Source organism: Bidens hawaiensis, unplaced genomic scaffold (assembly GCF_021521415.1).
Source record: "Bidens hawaiensis isolate Kalapana, Puna unplaced genomic scaffold, B.hawaiensis_p1.1 tig00002306_1, whole genome shotgun sequence".
In the NCBI taxonomy this organism is placed as follows: domain Eukaryota; kingdom Viridiplantae; phylum Streptophyta; class Magnoliopsida; order Asterales; family Asteraceae; genus Bidens; species Bidens hawaiensis.
Window position 1 is genome coordinate 2,899,138 of NW_027491123.1, and position 20,920 is coordinate 2,920,057.

General features: G+C 34.3%; 2 protein-coding genes and 1 pseudogene across 3 annotated transcripts; 2 read left to right on the forward strand and 1 right to left on the reverse strand.

Annotated features, from left to right (window-relative positions):
* The first annotated feature begins 568 nt into the window (after window positions 1-568).
* On the forward strand, window positions 569-9,200 carry LOC143615262 (protein SEH1-like; annotated as a pseudogene). Its single transcript, XR_013150441.1, has 8 exons — window positions 569-859; window positions 7,605-7,709; window positions 7,821-7,921; window positions 8,014-8,091; window positions 8,202-8,357; window positions 8,470-8,582; window positions 8,750-8,876; window positions 8,967-9,200. The product of XR_013150441.1 is annotated as a protein SEH1-like (transcript).
* A 1,188-nt stretch (window positions 9,201-10,388) lies between these two features.
* LOC143616174 (uncharacterized) lies at window positions 10,389-11,852 on the forward strand. The gene is made up of 6 exons (XM_077089088.1): window positions 10,389-10,425; window positions 10,683-10,871; window positions 11,031-11,170; window positions 11,291-11,424; window positions 11,532-11,592; window positions 11,657-11,852. Exons 2-6 carry the CDS (start codon window positions 10,730-10,732, stop codon window positions 11,831-11,833), a joined length of 654 nt encoding a protein of 217 aa, XP_076945203.1. The 5' UTR covers window positions 10,389-10,425; window positions 10,683-10,729; the 3' UTR covers window positions 11,834-11,852.
* A 1,217-nt stretch (window positions 11,853-13,069) lies between these two features.
* Window positions 13,070-14,801, reverse strand: LOC143616183 (putative WRKY transcription factor 53). Its single transcript, XM_077089090.1, has 3 exons — window positions 14,224-14,801; window positions 13,995-14,123; window positions 13,070-13,659 (listed from the first exon to the last, which is right to left on the reverse strand). The coding sequence occupies exons 1-3, from the start codon at window positions 14,544-14,546 to the stop codon at window positions 13,107-13,109; spliced, it is 1,005 nt and encodes a 334-aa protein (XP_076945205.1). The 5' UTR covers window positions 14,547-14,801; the 3' UTR covers window positions 13,070-13,106.
* Window positions 14,802-20,920: the final 6,119 nt, after the last annotated feature.

The window sequence follows — 20,920 nt, forward strand, 5'->3', positions numbered from 1 at the left end:
GTGTAGATGTGTATCAATGTCTAAAATGAGTTTTAATTACACATTAAAAAACTGCAGTTATATCATTTCATAGTGTTGTTATGAGTGTTATAGGTCACGTACATTAATCAGCAAGCATACTCTCGTCATTAAACCCGGCCACTTTTATATACATGTTACATCATGTTTTCCTACGTTTGTTAGATGAAATTTGTTTTGTATTAGAGCCGACATATATGTATAGGAATACAATGAAGATGATTACAAATGAAACTTAATCAAATAATATCTTCTAAAGATGGTAACAATATAATATAATAATATAATATAATGTTATAACTTATAAACCCTCATAATATGTTTACACACATGTGACACCTTGCTTTATTGATTTGTATCTATTGCATTATATATATACACTACACACGTATGTGTAAAGTTGACAAGAAATGAAAAAGAGAAAAGAAGAGATGAAACGTGAAGGGTTGTTGTCTTTATGACTTACGAGTTATGACTTATGTGACTCATTAACTTGACCTTAAACCTTTACAACACCAACTCAACTTCTTCATTTCCATCACGTACAACCATGTCAATAATGCCTTACCGCACTCAACCACCACACACCACCAAGAAACACTCAAGAATCTCTCGGTCACTCCACAAGATCCTCCGGTCAATATTCCGGCCTAAACACAACCACAACACCACCTCAGCAGAAAGATTTTTCTATGTCTATGATACTTCTAGTGCACTATATACCATCCCGGAAGTGCCCGAGACATTGCCGGAGTTTAACGAGCTTGCACCGGAGATAAAGTCTTTGATTACCCGGACAGGGTCGGATCAGCTTATGACTACTTCTCTTGGTATATCATGTGTGTGACATGTCAGTTTTATATATTTTGCAAACATGTTCTATTACTTTTGTTTTTGTTTCAAGTATTATATGTTGGCATGATATAACGGCATGTATTAACGCCTTTCAAAAGATTAAGATATCTTTGGGATTGTTATTAATGCATATATAGGATCAATGCTATTTGCTTCATTTTTGGTTGCAAAAATTGTGTTGATTATGCATGATTTTCTGTCTGAAAACAGATGATCACACTACAAGTCGTTTATTTGTTAGGATTAAAGATAGAAATCGTTAGTAATTCTTCGTTGAAATTTCATCGGAAAGGATTTATAAATTATCTATGGGTTTATAAGCTTGATTTCATGTCTTCATGGTTTGTAAAATTAATTTACTAAGATGTTGTCTAGCCTAGATATGACTTTAACAAGTTGAAGTTCAATTATTTTCTAACGTTCATGTAAAGTCTACAACAAGACGATTATAAGTGCCCACGTGTTCGGGTGGTATTTGTTGGTTACAACGGGTGATGATTAATCAGTGACATTTATTATATCAAAATATAATTTGTATAAAAATAATGGGTGAAAACTTTGAGATATTATTAATGAAAGTTATTTTAGCAAACGACTCAAAGGTTTGTATCCACGTGAAAACTTTAGGGTACGTACTTTCCACACGTTGATCCATTTATTTTGAAATCGACAACTAAACAATAATCATACCAACCACAACAAAGGCAGAGCAATTTGAAATGATTGAATATGTTATTTTTGCAACCAAGAAATTTCATACGATAGGCATGGTCGGTTGTGCAAGCCATCATTGGCCCAAACTTGCAAATTTTGTTAAAATTAACAACCGGATGCAAAGTATCAAATTGATAATAATTATTCTCAACCTCTTTTTAGTAGCTGGTATAGAGTCTACTCAACATTTACACCTAATTGTTGATCACAACTCTAGTTTGATGATGATAGATAATAATCATTCTCAACTCTTGCTTTAGAGCGGTCACAAAGATCACAATATATTCTTCTTAAACAAATGTGTCCTCGGCATAGTTGTCAATAACGAATAGCGGTAAATAGCGACGGGCCACCTATATGCTATGTAGCAAATAGCGGTAAATAGCGCCCACTATTTCGTGTTTAGCGATAAGGTTAATTTTATAATTTTTATATATATAATATTCATTTTATAACTTTTATGCATAAATTTATAAGTTTAAGGACTAAATGTAAACTAGGATAGAGGGGGTTAAATGTTAAGGTAAACAAACTAATTTTACTTCTTTTATGTAAAAATTTATAAGTTTTAGGGGGTAAACATATGAAAGATATAATGGGTAAATATTAACATCCCTACATATTTAAACCTAAAATGGGTAAACATTAAGCAGCCGCTCCTTCTTTACGCAGCCTTTCTTTCATCTTCCTGGTTTCCGGTAGTTTTCCAGCAACAATCACAGCGCCGGCGCCGGAATTCACCATCGGAGGTCGCTATTCGATCGATATGTGGCTGCTATGTACCTTGTAGCGGCGTATTGCTGCCTCGCGACGCTATTCGCTATAGCGCCCGCTACAAGCGTTATTGACAACTATGGTCCTGGGTGATCATAATAATCCTTGATATGTCAAACTGCGGTTGATTCTGGGGCATAACGTTTTGATATTTTTACATATTTTCCCTTACTAAACAACTTAATTACATATTTCTCCGACCATCAAAATTAATTACATATTTCCCCTTTTTTAATCAAATTATCCATTTACCCCTTATTTAAAATATCCTAACAAATAAATTAAATGAATAAACAAAAAAAAACAAAGTTACTTTTTAATAGATAGAAGAGTTTAAACCCACGTCATCTTCTACAAGTCTACAACCTATTTGTTGCAAACTCGATTATCCGACGAGTTTCCGGCCACTACATCATTGTAACAAACCCCCACCCCAACAGCACTCTCTCTTTCTTCATATCTCAGATCTCTTTCAACCCTAATTCCACCTCCTGCCACAACGCCCTCTCCTCTTCCACTGTCTCCCTCCATCAAACACCTTTGGCGGCGCTGATTCCCCACCCAACCCAAAGCTATCAAATGGGTAAACACAATCAACCACGTTTATATCTAAACATGTCGCTTTAGATCTGAAAAAACATGGTGGTGGCGGTGTCACCGCACACAGGGTAGAGCAAGCCGGTAAGACGAGATGGTGGTGGACTCTGTGGGGTGGTTCGGCTAGAGTAAGGGAGAGAGAGATCAGAACTTGGTCGGAGAAGAGGACCGGTGTGAAGGTGGGGCTGCTACTTAGAGCATTCTCATCCAACCCCTCATTTTATGTGAGGGGTGTTTTTATAATTTAGAGAGTGATTCAGAGTGTTGTGAGTGAAGAGTTTTTATATTTTAGAAAAAGTAGTGATTTTTCTGTATATTTGAAAAGCTACTGTTCATCCCATATAATTTTTTAATATATTTTGAAAATGGTTGTGAGTGAAGAAAAAAGAAAATGTAATGATAAAAGGTACAAAAAGTATTATTTAATTGAAATAAAGTAGTGATTTTTCTGTATATTTGAAAAGCTACTGTTCATCCCATATAATTTTTTAATATATTTTGAAAATGGTTGTGAGTGAAGGAAAGAGAAAATGTAATGATAAAAGATATAAAAAGTATTATTTAATTGGAATGGAGAGAGAAAATGTAGTGAGTTTTAGTATAATTTTTGGTTTGGAGATACTGGGTGAGATGAGAATACTCTTACTATGTTTATATCTAATTTCAATTTGTGGACCGTGGTGGAACACATCTAATTTCAAACTCAATTTGTAGACTGTGGTGTAGAAGAGGACCGGTGTGAACTGTGAAGGACTCTATGGTTGCCACTTTCTATGTTTTTTATTTTAATCTTAAATTAAATTAAGGGTATGTTTTTTATTTTAATCTTAAATTAAGGGTATAATATAGGTAAATATGTAATATATATATATATATATATATATGGGGAGATTTCAAATAAGAACCCCTTTGAGTTTTAAGAACTCGAAAGAACTCAGTGTAATGATTTTTTTTTTGAATTTTTTTACACATGCGTAATATATGTAAGTTACATACATGTAAAAAAATTACAGAATTTTTTACGCACTGAGTTGACTTTTTACACATGTGTAACGGACGTAAAAGTTATTATAACCACTTACATCTTTATTCTCTCTCATACTTTGACTTTTTTACCAGATTTAATCTCAACCACATATTCCAATCCATTTAATTAAATGTGTGGCCAAGAATTGAGTTCTTAAGTTCTTACAACTCAACATGATTCTTAAAATATCCCTCTCCTATATATATGTGTGTGTTTAAGAGAGAGAAAGTATGTAATTATTTTTTAAGTCGGAGAAATATATACTTGTAAGGTAGTGCTAAATAATAGATGGTATCATTTTTAATCTGGCTCCTTGGGAAGTACAAACTGCAAGATGTTGATTTTGTGTTCTATATTTTCTCTCTAATCTGTAAACATATATTTACATCATATAATGGAAACAAATATATGAACACCAAGTGTTTTGTAATAACGAGACATTCAATCTATGCTATAAAATAAATAAATATTTCTTAATGTCATATGGTATCACACAACATAGCTTCTTACAAAATTTTTTCGTGTCTATGTCTTATTAAATACATCGAGTATTAAAGAAAATTAATTGTTTTCATTGCTATTATTTAAATTTGAGACTTTGTTATTTTATTTTATTTTTTTAATTTTGAGAAATTATTTATGAATGCTTGAACCGGATGTACGGATGTTGGATTGAAATGATGGTTTAAGTCTGATTTGGATTATATTGTTGCTTTATTAAACGCGCAGTTTAATAAAAATTATAATTATATCTCATTGTTATATTCATATATTTAGCATTTTTTATATTGTGTACTTAAATATTTTATAACTTCAATAAGAATATAGTTTTTATAACGCACAACTTATGCTACAATGTATACATGTTTACGCTTCATAGTTTACAACATATGATTTCAGTAGATGATGAAGTTTTAATTAATATGTATTTTTTGTTTCATGGTATGAGTGAGAATTTAAAAATATGTGGCATAGAATTATGTTTTAAATTGTTATTTTTCTTTATTTATCTTTGCATATTGGATTCTTTTAATTAAATTAGCAATGTGATACATAATAATAATAATAATAATAATAATAATAATATTATTATTATTATTATCTGATGTTTACAATTCATTAAAATGCATATAATACGCGTGCGCGCGCGCACACACACACACACATATATATAAAGTTTTATATATTTTCCGTCCATATGTAACACGGGAATACGGGATCTAACCTAGTAAATAAGTATTTCTCAATGTCATATGGCATCACACAACATCGTTTCTTACAAAGTTTCCCCACATCTCTATCTTATTAAATACATTTCTATTTCTTATTAATAGTTTTATATTTAACTTTTTTTTCTTTTTAATCTATTATTTTCTCTTTTAAATATTATTTTTTATTTAAAAAAATTTAATAACAACATAAATATATTATTTAGTTTTATATAAATATATTATATTTATTAAGCTTTTATAAGTAACGATTTTTCACGTTGGTTTAGATAAATTAATAAATTTCAAATTTCAAAGAAGGAAATTTTCATTATATGTTTGTTTTTCAATGAAGATTAATAAACGCTAAGGCCAATCACTATAGATGTTTGGTTAGTTTTTTAGACAACCTGTTTTAACGTATGGTACGTTATGTGTTTCATTCTCTAAAGTTGAAAGCAAAAACAGAGTGGAACTGCTAATTTTAATATGGAGGTTAAAATTATAAATATTATATACAAAAAAATATTTAAAGATTTATGAATTTTCAACAACTTTTCATTTTCATATTGTGTAATGTGTAATTTATTCTACCGTATATTATATCTTTATATCTTTTGAAATATTTTTTTGTATTTCAAATTATGTTATTATTTAAATAAATTAATTATTCTAACTCGTGCTCTACATGGATATCTTAATGCCATGAGCGATTCATACAAAATTTTCACACCCCTCTCTCATATTAAATATATATATATTTCTTTTTCTTATTAATAGTTTTATATTTTATTCTTTTTTTTCTTTTTAATCAGTTATTTTTTATTTTAATAGTTATTTCTTGGTTTAAAAAATTTAATACCAACATAAATATATTATTTTTTATATAAATATATTGTATTAGTTATTAATACGAAACTTTTATAAAAAATGAATTTTCACGTCGAGTTAGATAAAATAATTAACTTCAAATTTTTAAAGAAGAAAATTTTCACTATATGTTTATTTTGTAATAAAGATTAATAAAAGCTAAGGCCAATAGCTTTAGATGCCTTGTTTTTTTTTTAAGAAAAGCTGTTTTAACACATGGTCATATATGTGTTTCATTATCTGGAATTGAAAGCAAAAACAAAGTGAAACTGCTAAGTTTAATATGAATGATAAAGTTGCAGATAAAATTACAAATATTATATACAAAGAAATATTTAAAGATTTACGAATTTTCAACTTTTTATTTTCATATTGTGCATTGTGTAATTTATTATACCATATATTATATCTTTATATATATCGAACATATTTTTTATATTTCACATTATGCTATTATTTAAATACATTTATTTAACACGAGTACCTAACCTAGTTATAAATAAATAGAAATTATCACTAGCATGTAACCTTAAGATAGACTATGATATCGATTTACAACTTAGATAGGAGATAAGTAAGCTGAGTGAAGAACAACCCTTTGATGGGGCCGCCAGCAAGCTGACATGTGGTAGTAAAACGTTGAACCGTAAGTCAACTAGACAAAACCATGTCCCAAATAAAAACAAAGATCTATCTTAACAGCGGGAAAGCTTAAATTCGACATTAGTGCTAGACCATGCAACAATGTCGTTAGTAACATATTTTCGCTTTAGGTCTAAAGCGAAACATTGCTTTAGGTCTCGTGGGTAAGCTAAATGAGGCCATGGCTATAGGTCTCAAGTTTTATAGGGTCTCCATCTTAAATAGGAGTTATGTATTATGAAATTTTAAAAATAGAGTTATGTTATAATTAGTAACTTATTGATGGGTCACAAGCTAAGAAAGATTACATGTCAATTATCACTGCATATACGATATACACATACAAAAAAAAAAGACCCAAACATTTTAGTTAGTTTTAAACCTTTAAGGACGTTGCTAGGGTTGTGCAAATGCAAGTAACCGGACTGACCTGGGATTAACTCGACCCCAACCCGGGAACCGAAATTGTATGAAAACTAGAACCGAAGACAGGACTGACAAATTCATTTAAGGTTTTGTTGATCTGGATTTCGGTTAGGTATTCAACGGGCGATGGACGGAGACCGAGAATGATGAAGATGACGGAGCTACAGTATCAAACTACTAGTAGAACAGAGTGTCCAAAATAAAAAATAAGATTCAGTAGAGCCAAAGAAAATGTTGATGACTTCACGGCGGTGCAATGCTTCATTGTGGTGGTGACTTCTCTTTTTTCTTCTTTCCTCAAACAGTTACCCTGGTAGGACCTTGTTTAGCTCAGCACACATGATTTCACGGATGGTCCAATAGGTGTACCTCCACTTTCAATTTCAAGGTTTTTCATTTTCACTCTAATTGCTTTTCTTCATATGCTGCTACAGTGATTTTGGAAAAGAATGCTCATCCTAATTTAATTTTAGGTTAACAATGGAAGCGTTACGAAAGTGGTCTGGGTTCTCCTCCAGAGTATGGTGATAGCATAGGTGCCGATGGAAGTTTGTCAATTTGGGAAGAAATATCACAAGGTATGCTTAAAACTTAAAAAGTATAGAGATTATGCTGAGTTACAATTATGTGTACCCATTCATCTGCCTAATTTTTAATTAATACTCAAGTAGTAATGTTATCTGAATTAGACAGCGAGCCTGTTCAGTGGAAGCAATGCTCAAGCTTTGGGGGACCTCTGGAACAGGTTCGAGATGGTCAATTTGGGAACTCCATCTCGAGTTTGAAACTGGTGATTCAGGATTTGATTTACTTGATTTAGTTTGTTGTTAAATGATCTTCTAAATGGTTTACCTTATTATATGTTTATGTGTTCATTCGCAGACGATTGCTTATTCAAATGGCCTTGTAAAAGTGTATGAAATCTTAGATCCGATGGAACCGAAGAACTGGCAACTTCAGGTGCCCAAAATTTTGTAATGCTACGTTTTTATGTTTGTTTATTTGTTTAGATTTCTCTCATGTTTCTTGCTCTTACAAAAATATTATTATCTTTTTTCTTTGGCTTCTAGGCTGAATTTCAGAATGTTGCGGATCCATTAACTAAATTTGGAAAGGCTTCATGTTCATCGGCATCAATTTCTTGGAATCCACAAAGAAGTGAAAGCCGCCCTGCTAGTTTCGTGTTGGGTTATAACTCAGACGCTTCACAGTTAAATTCTCCCAAGGTATGCCACTTTGCATCATTTTAGTGTGTAATCGGGACTAATGATGTTTATGCTATACTCTATGCTAAAACATGATGATCAATTATGTCTCTAATTGATTATGTTCTATCAGGTATGGGAATTTGATCAAGATCATCAAAGATGGCTTCCAGTTGCAGAACTAGCAGAGTTGACTGACAAAGATGATCATGTAAATGCTTTGGCGTGGGCCCCAAACATTGGAAGGTAAAATAACAAAATGAAGTAGCATAATAATAATTACTATAGCGTTAGCATAATTGCTCTATATATTTGTTTGCTTCTTGTGTTGTTTTTATTTAATCCAAGCACTATACACACACACAGGCTGCTTTTAAAATTAAGTAATTAACTTAATTATGTAACAACTTCAGGCCATATGAGTTGATATCTGTTGCAACGTCGAATGGGATTTCAATATGGCAAATGGCATCGAACCCCGACTCTAATGGAAGACTTTCAGTTGAGAAAGTCGGTGTGTTTCCATGCAATGGCAACGAGGTACATCTTCTTTAGCATTTTTTATGTATAATACTTGACAATGTGCACAATTTGATGGATGGCTACACATTTTTTATATTCGTTGAGTAGGTGTGGCAGATGGAGTGGGATATGAGTGGAATGACACTAGCAACTTCTGGAACTGATGGGAGGGTGAGATTGTGGCAGTCAAATCTTAACGGAAATTGGCATGAACAAGCAATTATTGAATCCGCAACATAGGCAATGCTTCATGTTTAACCTGATATGAATGTACCAATCGCAAACGCATGTATTCATTGCTAAAAATTTTATATTATTTCTAGATGTTTTCTTCTCAAATGTTGCACATTATTATTTGTTAAAGGATTGGTTTTCGATGCTTCTGTTGGTACAGAGTGTATTCATTCAAATGTAAGGAGTAAGGACAAAGCAGTAGCAAATTATCACCAACAAAGCTAACAAAAATCGGTAAATATAAACTATCATAAAACTAATAAAGTTATAAGTTATTTTAAATTTTGATTGAATAGGGGCATGTTCACTAGGGTATGAATCTACCCATGTAGGGTTGTAAACGAATCAAATGAAGCCTTGTTCATGTTTGTTTGTTTAGCATTAAATTTGTTCATGAACGGTTAATAAAAGTTAGCTGAACGTAATATCTTGTTCATGTTCATTGGTTAAGGAATTGAACTTGTTCTCGAACGGTTCATAAACACAACAAACATGTAGTACATAAGGAAAGAAAACAACATTCTTTATCCAAAACATTGGATATAATAAGCATAATTAAATATAAAGTTAAGCACTTGCGATAATAAATTAATAATAATAAACATAAGCATTCCCCAATTGACGGTTTTAAGCACAAGTTAGATTTATTGTTAATTAAAGCAGGACTTTATAAAACAAACCATTAACAAAATGAACTAAACATAAACTATAAAATGATAAAATTTAAATGTTAGGTTGGTTATTACAAATAAAAAAAATTATAAAAATATAAAACAAACCTTTAAATAACCAACATAATCAGACGAACGCAAACGAGCATACATGAACACATTACCGAACGTTTACGAACACAAATGAACAAACACAGCCTCTGTTCATGCTCATGTTCGTTCATTTATTAAACAAGCGAACTTCCCCGCATTCATGCTCATGTTCGTTTGGTTATTAAACAAACGAACGTTTGGTTCATTTGCTGTTAAATAAAAAACAAAGGAAATTATCTCAATATATTATTAACCAAAATTGAAGCGTGAATTGTAATTATTGAATCACAAAATTCATTTATACGAAGATGATAACTTAAGGATTGAAATCTATTAAACCGAAAATCAACTATTGGTTCAATCTACGATTTCACAAAATTGAAGTAAGATTTGGTTTATGTTCACTAAGCTTCTTTTGATAGCAAAATTGATTGGCGCAAGCATATTATTAAGCATTTGAGTTATATGTTACTGTTATTATGGATGAAATGCATTAGGGCTTTGTTAATTTTGTGTAATCTTGGTTGGGTCTTCCATGATCAGCTGTCAAATTGCAAGCTTTATCTAGTGTATGCCTGTAATTGCCATTCTAACATACAACACCACCTTTATATAATTCATTGACTTTTGGAGTTCATTTTGTTGGTTTTGTAAAGATTTCAAGTCACAATTTGAGATGCATGTTAGGTGTTTGATGAAATGCCTCACTGAGGCAAGTTACTGCTTTTTGCTGTGATATGTTTCGGCATTATTTAATATTTAAACTTCTATCTACAGTTTTGTTTATTGTTTTTCATATATGGGTTGATTTACCAATGTGAAGCAGGTTACACACTCTGCATATAAACACCTAATTATAGTAGCTGGTTGGAAATGGTAGAGTTTGTCTCAATCTTTCTGGTTATCACTACCACACTACTCGTGCTCCGGGTTGTATATGTTATATCTCAGAGTAGCAAACCGACCCGTAACACCTCTCGGAAGCATTTGAGGACCCTCGTAGTTTTGGGTTCAGGTGTGCAAACTACTGTTTGACTTGATTTTAAACTCAAAGTTCATATGATTACAGTCTAGGTGATGATGATGTCACGGTTCATAACCTTATTCTGGTCAAATTTTATTTGGGAAGTCAATGGTTTACCCTGAAAGTCAAACTGTGTTCCGTTTTATCCAGGGGGACACACAGCAGAGATGATAAATTTGTTGTCTGTTACGCAAAAAGATTGGTTTGCTCCAAGATATTATATTGCTGCAGCAACCGATAACATGAGTCTTCAAAAGGCACGTGTTTTTGAGGGCATCTTAGATGATAAGGTACATCGATAACAAACAGTATATGATACTTACTGTTAATATTGTCTCTATGATGCATCAATTTGTCTACAATTTAGTGACTTTATGTGCATATAAGTTTAACTTTTACTTGATTTGCAGGGCACAGACAGCACTCAATTTATGCAGATTTATAGAAGTCGTGAAGTGGGTCAATCATATATTACCTCAGTTGGGACAACATTGCTTGCTTTAGGTCATGCTTTATGGCTCATGGTCAAAATCAGACCTCATGTGGTACTTGCAATCTTTGCTAAATGTTAACTTCATTACAACTGATGTTGTTTCTTCCTCCCTTGTATTATCTTTGTAAAGTTTTATGATATTTCATTGTCTTTATTTCGATTCTATGCAACGGTCCCGGTACTTGTATTCCTATATGTGCAATCGCGTTTATTTTCAAGGTTAGTATACTTCAGCTTTTCAAATGCTGTATTTTGTGTTTGTATTAACAGTGTGTAAATTCAGGTTTTGGGAATCAGATGGTCATATATATTCTATGTGGAGAGTATAGCAAGAGTCAAAAGACTGTCATTGAGTGGCTTGCTTCTTTACAAATTACACATGGCTGATCAGTTGTTTGTGCAGTGGCCACAATTACAAAAACAATATCCCCGAGCCAGTTATGTGGGTCGTCTCATGTAATCCATTTTTCATTCCATTGGACCAGCCCTTTAAACTAGCGTTTGAATCTGATTCATAGCCTTCTTAAAGTTAACTTCACAAGTCAAAAGATCTTAATTTGTAATCTAGCAGGTAATTCTTAGCTTGACTAGTGTACAAACTTACATGATTGTAAGGATTTGGTTCATGATTTTGGATAATAGAAATGATATTTGTGTGATTAATATGTTTGATTTCATCTTTCCCTTCACTTCACTATAATTAGGCTTATAATTATGCTCCTAACAAGATATATAATCAAACGAAGTGTGTAGGGCTGCTAAAAACCTCATAACTCGTAGCTCGCTCAAATTTAGCTTGTTAGTAAACAAGCCGACTTGAGCTGACTCGATTTGTAAGCGAGTTAATCTCGAGCCAAGGTAAGCAGTAAGCTTGCTTGTTCAACTCGTTTAGATTAAGCGTATATAGTAGTTGATTTTTATATTCTAAGCCCAAGTTCTAGACAATTCAAGCTTGTTGACTGTATTTATAACCTGATTAACTAGGTGAAATGCTATTAATTTGATAATTAAAGATTAAATTGCTTACTGAGGCAAAAGAAAATGCAGCGTTCACCGATTGTTATGGCCTGTTGTTCTGTATTACAGGGAAATAAAATATTCATAATACAATCCCTATACTATGTTATAATATTACTCTAGGTTTTCTATCTAACAATAATAACTCAAATTTTAGGTTGGCGGTGGAAGCCTTGTTTCTGCAATTTACTAATTAATTTGCAGACAATTGCCTATTCAAATGGCCATGTAAAAGTGTATGAGATCTTAGATTCACTGGAGCTGAACAACTGGCAAGTTCAGGTGACCATAATTTTGTAATTCTGCATTGTTACACTTATTTATGGCTAATCTTGTGCGCCTATTATGTTTATTTATGTTTCTTTTTCTTACCAAAATGTCTAGCTCTTGGTGTAATGCACAGTAGAGATCTTTATTGTATTACCATATGCTAATGTTTTTTCCATGGTTCTGTTCACGATAATATGTGAATCTTTTAAATGTTAACGTCAACTTAATTACATTATTCAAGGTCATTTTTTATTGCCTAAAAGCAATTGAAATAACATCTCAACACAAAAAGAATGACATTCTAAATAATTTCTTGATTACACGTGGCTATTAAATGTTACACTTTTGATTGTACAAACATGATTTGTCGATGCTAGTAAGCGTCCCTATCTGCAACTAGCAAAACTTATTCCTATTTTCTTTAATGACTACATTATTCTCATGGATCAGATGAAAAATCCAGAGTTAAATGGGAAATTTTGGCTAAAATCTTGTGAATCAGTTGGGAAAGCCAGTGGAGAATTTGTGGCGGACGCAGTGGTTATTCCCGACAGATGTGAGTCATCATGATGCTGGAAATCACCACCGCGTTCTGTGAAGTAGTTTGTCCCAGATGTAGCAGGTGAGATAAAAGAAGGCAAAATACTGTAATCGAGTTCGTTTAAATAATCAAATTGTTGGTAATTTTCTGCGGCTGAAGGGAAGGAAAATGAGTGTGGGACCATTGCATCTGAATCTGAGGTACACACTCTGAGATTTTGTCTGAGGTTTGAGAGCATGTCTCCAGATTTTGGTGGTGGCGGTAGTTGGTGGTTGTTATGTCCGGTCTCGTGTTTTTCAGGTGACTGTGGCGGTGCAACTGATGGTGGAGCGGAGGGGTTGCATGTGTGCTGCCCTCGGTATGTGATCTCAAACACCATCGGGTCCTCGTCTGCTCTCTGCACCTGTTTTCTTGCCATGCAGTGATGGATATATCGATACGTGCATCTATAATAGCTTCTGCAAAATTAAGTAAAATTTATTATCAATATATGAGTTCACAAGATAATTGAATCATATATTACACGTATCGACTGTAGGCCCTACACAAAAGTCAGCCCCGCAATCCATCAAAACATCTTACTCTTTCTAATATTAGAAAGAAATACCTAAAGCGATAGTATCTTTATAAATGGGCCCCACGCTCGTTATCTCGAGGTAGATACACCGTATAGAGCGGGCTCCACTAACAAGTGGACTCTGTTCTTATAGAAAGATGAAGTGGGGCCCAAGTGAGTCCGACTTTTGCATGGAGTTTCGAAAAGGAAAAAAAAGGTCACGTCTTTTGTTTTTACCTTGGAAATTTAGCACCCAAAATGTCTTTTTGTCCGTACTTTCTCCAACTATAACCATCATCGGTGTTTCCCTCCAACCCGGTGTCCGTTGAGATTCTAATTTGATTTTTCCATGTCGTTATCGCCTTCCTATGACACCAAATAATAAAAAAGATTAGACGTTTGCATCATTAAAACATGCAACGTGCACGCGCTAACTTAAAAAAGATAGATTGTAATTCAAAGATACCTTTTCTTAGAAACAGGTTTCTGTTCATGCTGATTATCAAATGTTTGATTAAAATCTCCACTTCGCGGGCTCTCGTCAATGGAAACCGATGACTCGGGCTGGCTGAGCAATGCCGGTGCCAGCGGTGGAGTAACTGGCGGTGTTTGACCACCGGTGTGACACCAGTTGACCATCATCAAAGCTTTGTCATATGATGATATGATTTCTTGTATCAAAACCTGTTTAGTTTCAGGAAAAGAATCTGAACTTAATATGGACTTGAGCTGCTTGGCTAATTGTATCCCTTGTGTTATCTCACTGATAATACAAGCACTAGTGTCCATATTTGGGTGTGTGCAATTGAAGATGCGGAGTGTACAAATGAGTTTGAAAAAGTCAACGGTGTGTGTTCATGAGTTGGGAAGGTGGGTGTGTTTGAGAAGTTGAGGAATGAATGAGGTGGTTTTTAAGGATTTAAAGCTGAGAGTGATGTTGAAGGTTGACTGAAGAAACCGTGTGAAGTGTTTATTTTCTTCTCTTTTGCGGCTGACCAATTCAAATCTTATTAATTTACATATCAACCCACTCTAGTTTAACAACTTTGTATCAACACCCACGACTTTTATTCTTCTACTGTCTACACCCTGTGTGCAATGATACTTATAAGTGTACCAAAGTTTAGACCAAGCCTTGACTCTTGGTGGTGGGTTTGGTCTTGGCCTGTGACTCGGGGCTTCGCCGGGGGGGGGGGGGGGGGGGAGGGTTTCTAGATGGTCTCATGGTCATGACTCACGTGAATTCCAAAATTTCATCAACTTTTTTAGGGGATTTTATGTATTTTGAAAGTGGTTATGTTAGTTAGATTCTAGTAGGTATAGTTTGTATAAATAACCCGGTCCCACATGCTTCTTATTTGTTTTAAACGAATCTTTTCAAATCTTACAGAACATCCTTGAATGCTTTAAAAGTTGGCTCGTGATTGAGGAGATTGGAAAACAAGTTTGACACATTTAGACTGGTTTATAGTCTTGAAAAATAGAAGAAAAAACAAGAGTTATAGAAATATCGACAGATCTTGTAAACATATTGTACAGTGTTAAAAAGTTACTCAAAGAGTCATATATTGTATAGGTGATCAAATCGGGTTGGTCAAAGGAACCGGAACCGGTTCATTAGTCAACATCACTGTTTAAACCGGTTCCATGGTCGAACCGGTTAGGGAACCGAACCGGTTCCCCAACCCTCGGACCCGGAACCGGTGGAACCGGTTCTGACCGGTTCCTAAACCGGTTCTTACACTGTAACCGGTTCCAACCGGTTACAGTGTAAAATATTATTTTTTTTTTCGTTTTTCGTTTCCGCTGCTTGTGTAGGTGATGATTTGTGTTCTTCTGATTTCTGAAGAGGCTCATGCTGCTTTTGTTGTTCACCCACAGAGCAATGGTAAACAACATATTGAACTTAATGCTATGAGTGTCAGCGTGTTTGAATTGATTAGTCTGTATCGTGTATCGTGTAATGGTGAACTTAAATCTGTATCGTGTTACATTTGTTGAGTTTGCTATGTATTATAGTCTTTTGGCTTACGCAAGTCAAATGCTGAATTATAATCAAGAGCGGTGTTATACGATTCGTATTTGTATAACATGTTAAATAAAAAAAACAATTAACATAAAATTCATTTTATTTACTTTAAGAAGTTCAAAAAAAAAGGTTACATGTTTTAAAATATTCAAAAACAAACTAACAAAATATTAAACTTATAAATATAAAGTTGTGACATATTATTTCTAGAAAAGCCTTCTTGTTCGTCGTAATTATTGAGTGGCGACTTATTCATCAGAATTACTTGTAGAAACGCCTTCTTGTTCGTCGTGCACTCGAACATCAAGTGGTGTTTCGTCTTCCAGAGTGGTTACGTGTTGAACACGATCGATTGAGTCCAAGTGATCCTTCAAGCAAATGCACATCTCCACCGACTCCGAATTCAGTCTTGTTCTTCTCACCGATATTACCCTGCCACTAAGAGAAAAAGCAGATTCCGAAGCTACCGTAGAAGCTTGGGCGGTTAGTAAATCACGGGCCATGGTGGCAAGAATCGGAAACTCGGTTTCCTTTACCTTCCACCAAGCCAAAACATCAAAAGTGCCATATTCCTCTTCGGATAAACCGGTAGAGAAATCATATGCACTATACCTTCCTAGTTCGCTTGAAGGGGTGTTACCCCTTTGTTTTTTAGCCGTTACGTTGCGAACGGTGTTCAAAAGGCTAATCATGGGGTCTCGTACTCTAGTAGCACTTGAACTTGATGAAGACCCCCCCGGCGTAGGCATGTGTATGTTTGACCCATATTTATTTATATAAAAGTCATACATAAATTTAAAATTCAAGTTAAAATCATTTTGTGCCTCTGTTGAAAAGTTTGGGTCAACTTCATGCATATCTAAGGCTGAAAAAATTTCGTCTATCACACATTCAACCCCCGTAACATTTAACATTGGGTTTAAAGCGGCGGCGCAAGTAAAAATCGGTGGCAATTCAAGAAAGTATTTTTTTAATTTAAACTTCATTGGTAATATGATGTTTGAAAACATTGGACTTTTATTTTCAAATTCTTTAAGATTGTTAACGATTAAAAATAACTCCGAAAGAACCAAGGGACTTGTCGGATAATACGTTCCCGATAGTTTCGTAGTTGATGTTTTAAAAACTTCAAGAAAAGTCGATAAGTCATTGATAATTTCCCATTTCTCATTTGAAAAGGGGATTGCCAAATCATTCTCGGCAAGACTAGAATGAAACATTTGTAAAGTTTCTCTTTGTTTCAAAGCACTTTGAAACATTATGCAAGTGGAATTCCATCGATGAGGTACATCCCAATTAGCTCCCAAAGCTTTTATTCCCGTATCTTTACAAAATTTTCTATAATCCATTTGTCTTTTTTTACTTTTCTTAAAAACTTCATGTAGCATTACTCTAAAATCGTTTATAACCGATGTAACCTCATCCGAAGCAAGTCCGTCTTGCACGATTAAATTAATGATATGTGCAACACACCTTGAGTGAAAAAATACACCATTGCAAATCGGCGTATATTTTAATTTTAATTTATCAACCGCCGATGTATTATTCGACGCGTTATCAAATGCAATTGAAAATATTTTATTTTCTAGTTTATAAGTTTTTATAACATAATCTAAAATTTCAAACAAATTATCTCCCGTATGTGGATACTCAAAGAGTTCGAAAGCAATGGTGCGTTTCATCATTTCCCACGATGACGGGTCTACCCAATGAGCGGTGACACAAAGATAAGATTCGGGTAGACCATGTGGAGCCGACCAAACATCACTAGTTAAGTTTATTCCCGTATTTATATTTTCAAAATATGCAATTAGTACCTCTTTGGCCTTCTTCCACAATTTTAAACAATAACGTTTAAGAGTATGACGACTTACGTGAGTGTATTGTGGTTGAAGCGTATCTCGAATCATGGCGGTTAAGCGAGGGTTGTCGAAGTGGCTAAACGGCAAAGCTTCTTGAATCACAAACTTCGCCATACGATCTTGAACTCGATCAATTTGGTATGTAAATATTCCGCCTTCACTATCCATTTGCGTTTGTTGCGACTCGACGTTCTGTTTCAACGCCCTGCAATACGGTCTTTCGATGTGTTTCTTCAAATTTGAATTCGAAAGTGGGTTTAAATAAATCCCACAAAACTTGCACCGAGCCTTCAATGAATGGTCACTCAATTCAACCAAATCCCAATTGCACCAAATCTCTTGATTACGATTATGAGGTACAATACGAACGAAACTTGGTCCGGCGGTGGAACCTTGACCAACCGATGATTGGGAGGCAGCCATAACAACAAACATGAATATAGAAGAAGAGAAAACAAGATATTAGAGAACTCAGAACGTTGTAATAGCGTTTTTTTTGTATTTTTTTGCGTTCGGGTTTGCGTTTTGAGTGTTGCGATGAACCCATTACACCAAATACCTATTTATACTAGTAGTGGGGTGTTTGGGGAGCCAAAAAAACGGCCATTTTTGACCCCAACGGTCAAAAAACGGCCATAAAACCGTTTCCCAACGGCTAGAACTACTCCAACGGCTAGAACCGGTTCCGGTCGAACCGGTTCCGGTTCGGTTCCGGTTCCTACCCGGTCCACCTCCAAAAATGTCAAACCGGTCCCGGATCGTCGGGTTGAAACGGAACCGAACCGGTTCCTACGAAAAACGGGTAGGAACCGGTTCGGTTCCGGTTCGGTTCCACCGAACCGGTTCCAGGAACCGGTTTTGTTGTCCACCTCTAATATATTGTAAATTTCAAGTTAATCTTGTGATGCGAAATCAACTTCTATCAATCAATCGATATAATGAGTCTTGCAAGCCAACTTCTATAGGATCCGAGGTCATTTAGTAATATTTGAAACGATTTAATGATTTTGGATGTGTTAAAAGAGATGAATGCATAAAATAAGGTACTTATTTGCAACTTTTAACACTATTAGAAGAAGTTTCAACTTACACCCATGAAGTAATGAAAGCGATATATTGAGCAAGTAAATGGAGTGAAAATGCAAGAAAGTGGTTGCTGACCAATTCAAAATTCCTAAAGAAAAGATTCATCCACTTTCTCCTTAATTACAGAATATTTTTGGGGCTGACCATTTCAGCTCTCTTTAGCAAACACATGGACACGTGGCACATTCATAATGGATCAAATTAACAAGAGTTTTAACTCAGGTCTAGAGTCTAAGACTTTTTTTTTTTTAACGCTCAACAAATAGAGAATTGTCTAGCTTTTTCGTATGGGGTGACTAAGGTTGGCAAATAGGTTGGGTTGGGTCGAAATGAGTCATGGGTCGGAATGGGTCGACTAAAGAAAGGGTTGTTTTAGTTTGGGTCGGAACGGGTTAGGGTCAAAAGGTTCGGGCCAGAATGGGTTCGGGTCGGAACGGGTTTTGGATCGGTGTTTTTTTTATTTTTTCAAGAACGAGGGCAAAGGCGAAAACTTTTTGGTTTTTTACATTTTTCATTTTTGATTTATATTTTAAGTTATGAGTTTTTTAATAATTTTTTTGAATTTTTTTGGAGGGGTTTTTATTAACACAATAAAAACCCCTCCAAAAAATATTTAAAAAAATTAATAAAAAAATCATAACTCAATATAAATCAAAAACGAAAAATGTAAAAATACCAAAACGTTTCCTCCGTTGTCCTCGTTCTTAAAAAAAAAACCCCCCGAGAAATGAACTGAAACCGAAAGTCGAAGAAAACGAAACATAAATCGAAACTGAACCGATTTGGTCGAAATCGAAAAAATTGTGACATTTGAACCAAAACAAGGTACATCTCAGTACGTATTTACCGATTAAGCAAATAAACGCCTTTTGCGTAACAAACGAACGATTAACCGAACGGGTCGAGTTATGTCCAGATATCTCGGGGGCCATCTATAAGTGATATACGATCTATACAAGCTAAAATATTAGAAATATGGTCTTAGTTTGATAGCAAACAAGTTAAACGAAAACATGCTCGTTTAACTACCCGCTATAGATTTAAACGTGAAAGATAGTTACAAACCAAGCATTGTATCATCCGTTAAGCCGAAAAAGACTTACCAAACACTTGTTTGAAATGTTTTAAGCGATTCGTGAAAATATTTTTGATTTTTACAAACATATAGTATGTTTTTATAATTTTACACAAAACTAGCCGAAAAACACTTGTTTTCGCGCTGTTTAACGCATCCGATAAGTTTTTCGCGCCAAAAACCGAACCCGAACTAAATTTGGACCGGGCTTTTTGTATTTGGGCTTGAGAAATCAGAAACTTGGGCCAAAATGGGCCCAAGGTGGGGCCCATGTGAATCCCGATCGCAAACAGCAGCCCCCCCTGTTAGTTCCTTCATATATAAACTAGATCCAAGATATTTTCAACATCATTTTCTTGAAAACTCTGGACACCAGTTCTGCTCCAGCCAAAAACCAGCAAGAAACAAGGTAAAGAGGTCTTAAATAATCGATTTTCGGCTTGTTTAAATTCGTTTAATACCATAAAAACATGTCTTGATTACTAAAAATCATTCCTAACCGTGTAAAAATCCTAAAAATTGTCCATAAACATGTTTTGATCATACACATAGTAAGGAACCTGTTTTGATAGTTTTTTTGGCCATAAACACGGATGAAAGGGTTGAAATGGCGTTTTTACGGTTCAAAAGTTCGTTTTTGTGCACTAGCCGAAACCCTAAGTTAAGGGCTGTTATGTTGATAAAAAATTGATTGATTTGTGATATAGGACTTGTACCTAGCTTTCTTAGAAGCACAAGAACCAGAAAACTTGATTAAAAAGTCGGAAACGAGCCAAACCCGCTAAGGTAATGCCGAAACACTCGCTTACGGGCTATTTAGGTTAAGGTTGTGATGTGCATATTTTTAGGCCTTGAAAATTTTCAGGGACATCAGGGATCATGTCAATGAGTCCTTGTTCAAATTTGGTAATTTTTCGACCATCCGAGAATATTTGGCGAATTTATTACCGAATTGGGAAGTTTATTTGGGAAAAATAGCTAAAATACTTCAAAAATTTTGAAATTTTTCTGGGAACTCAGATTTGATGTATTTTGATCACATATGAATTTTGGGATCATTTGGAGAAATTTAAAGGTGTTTTGTTTATATGCATTAGTGTGAATTTTTATA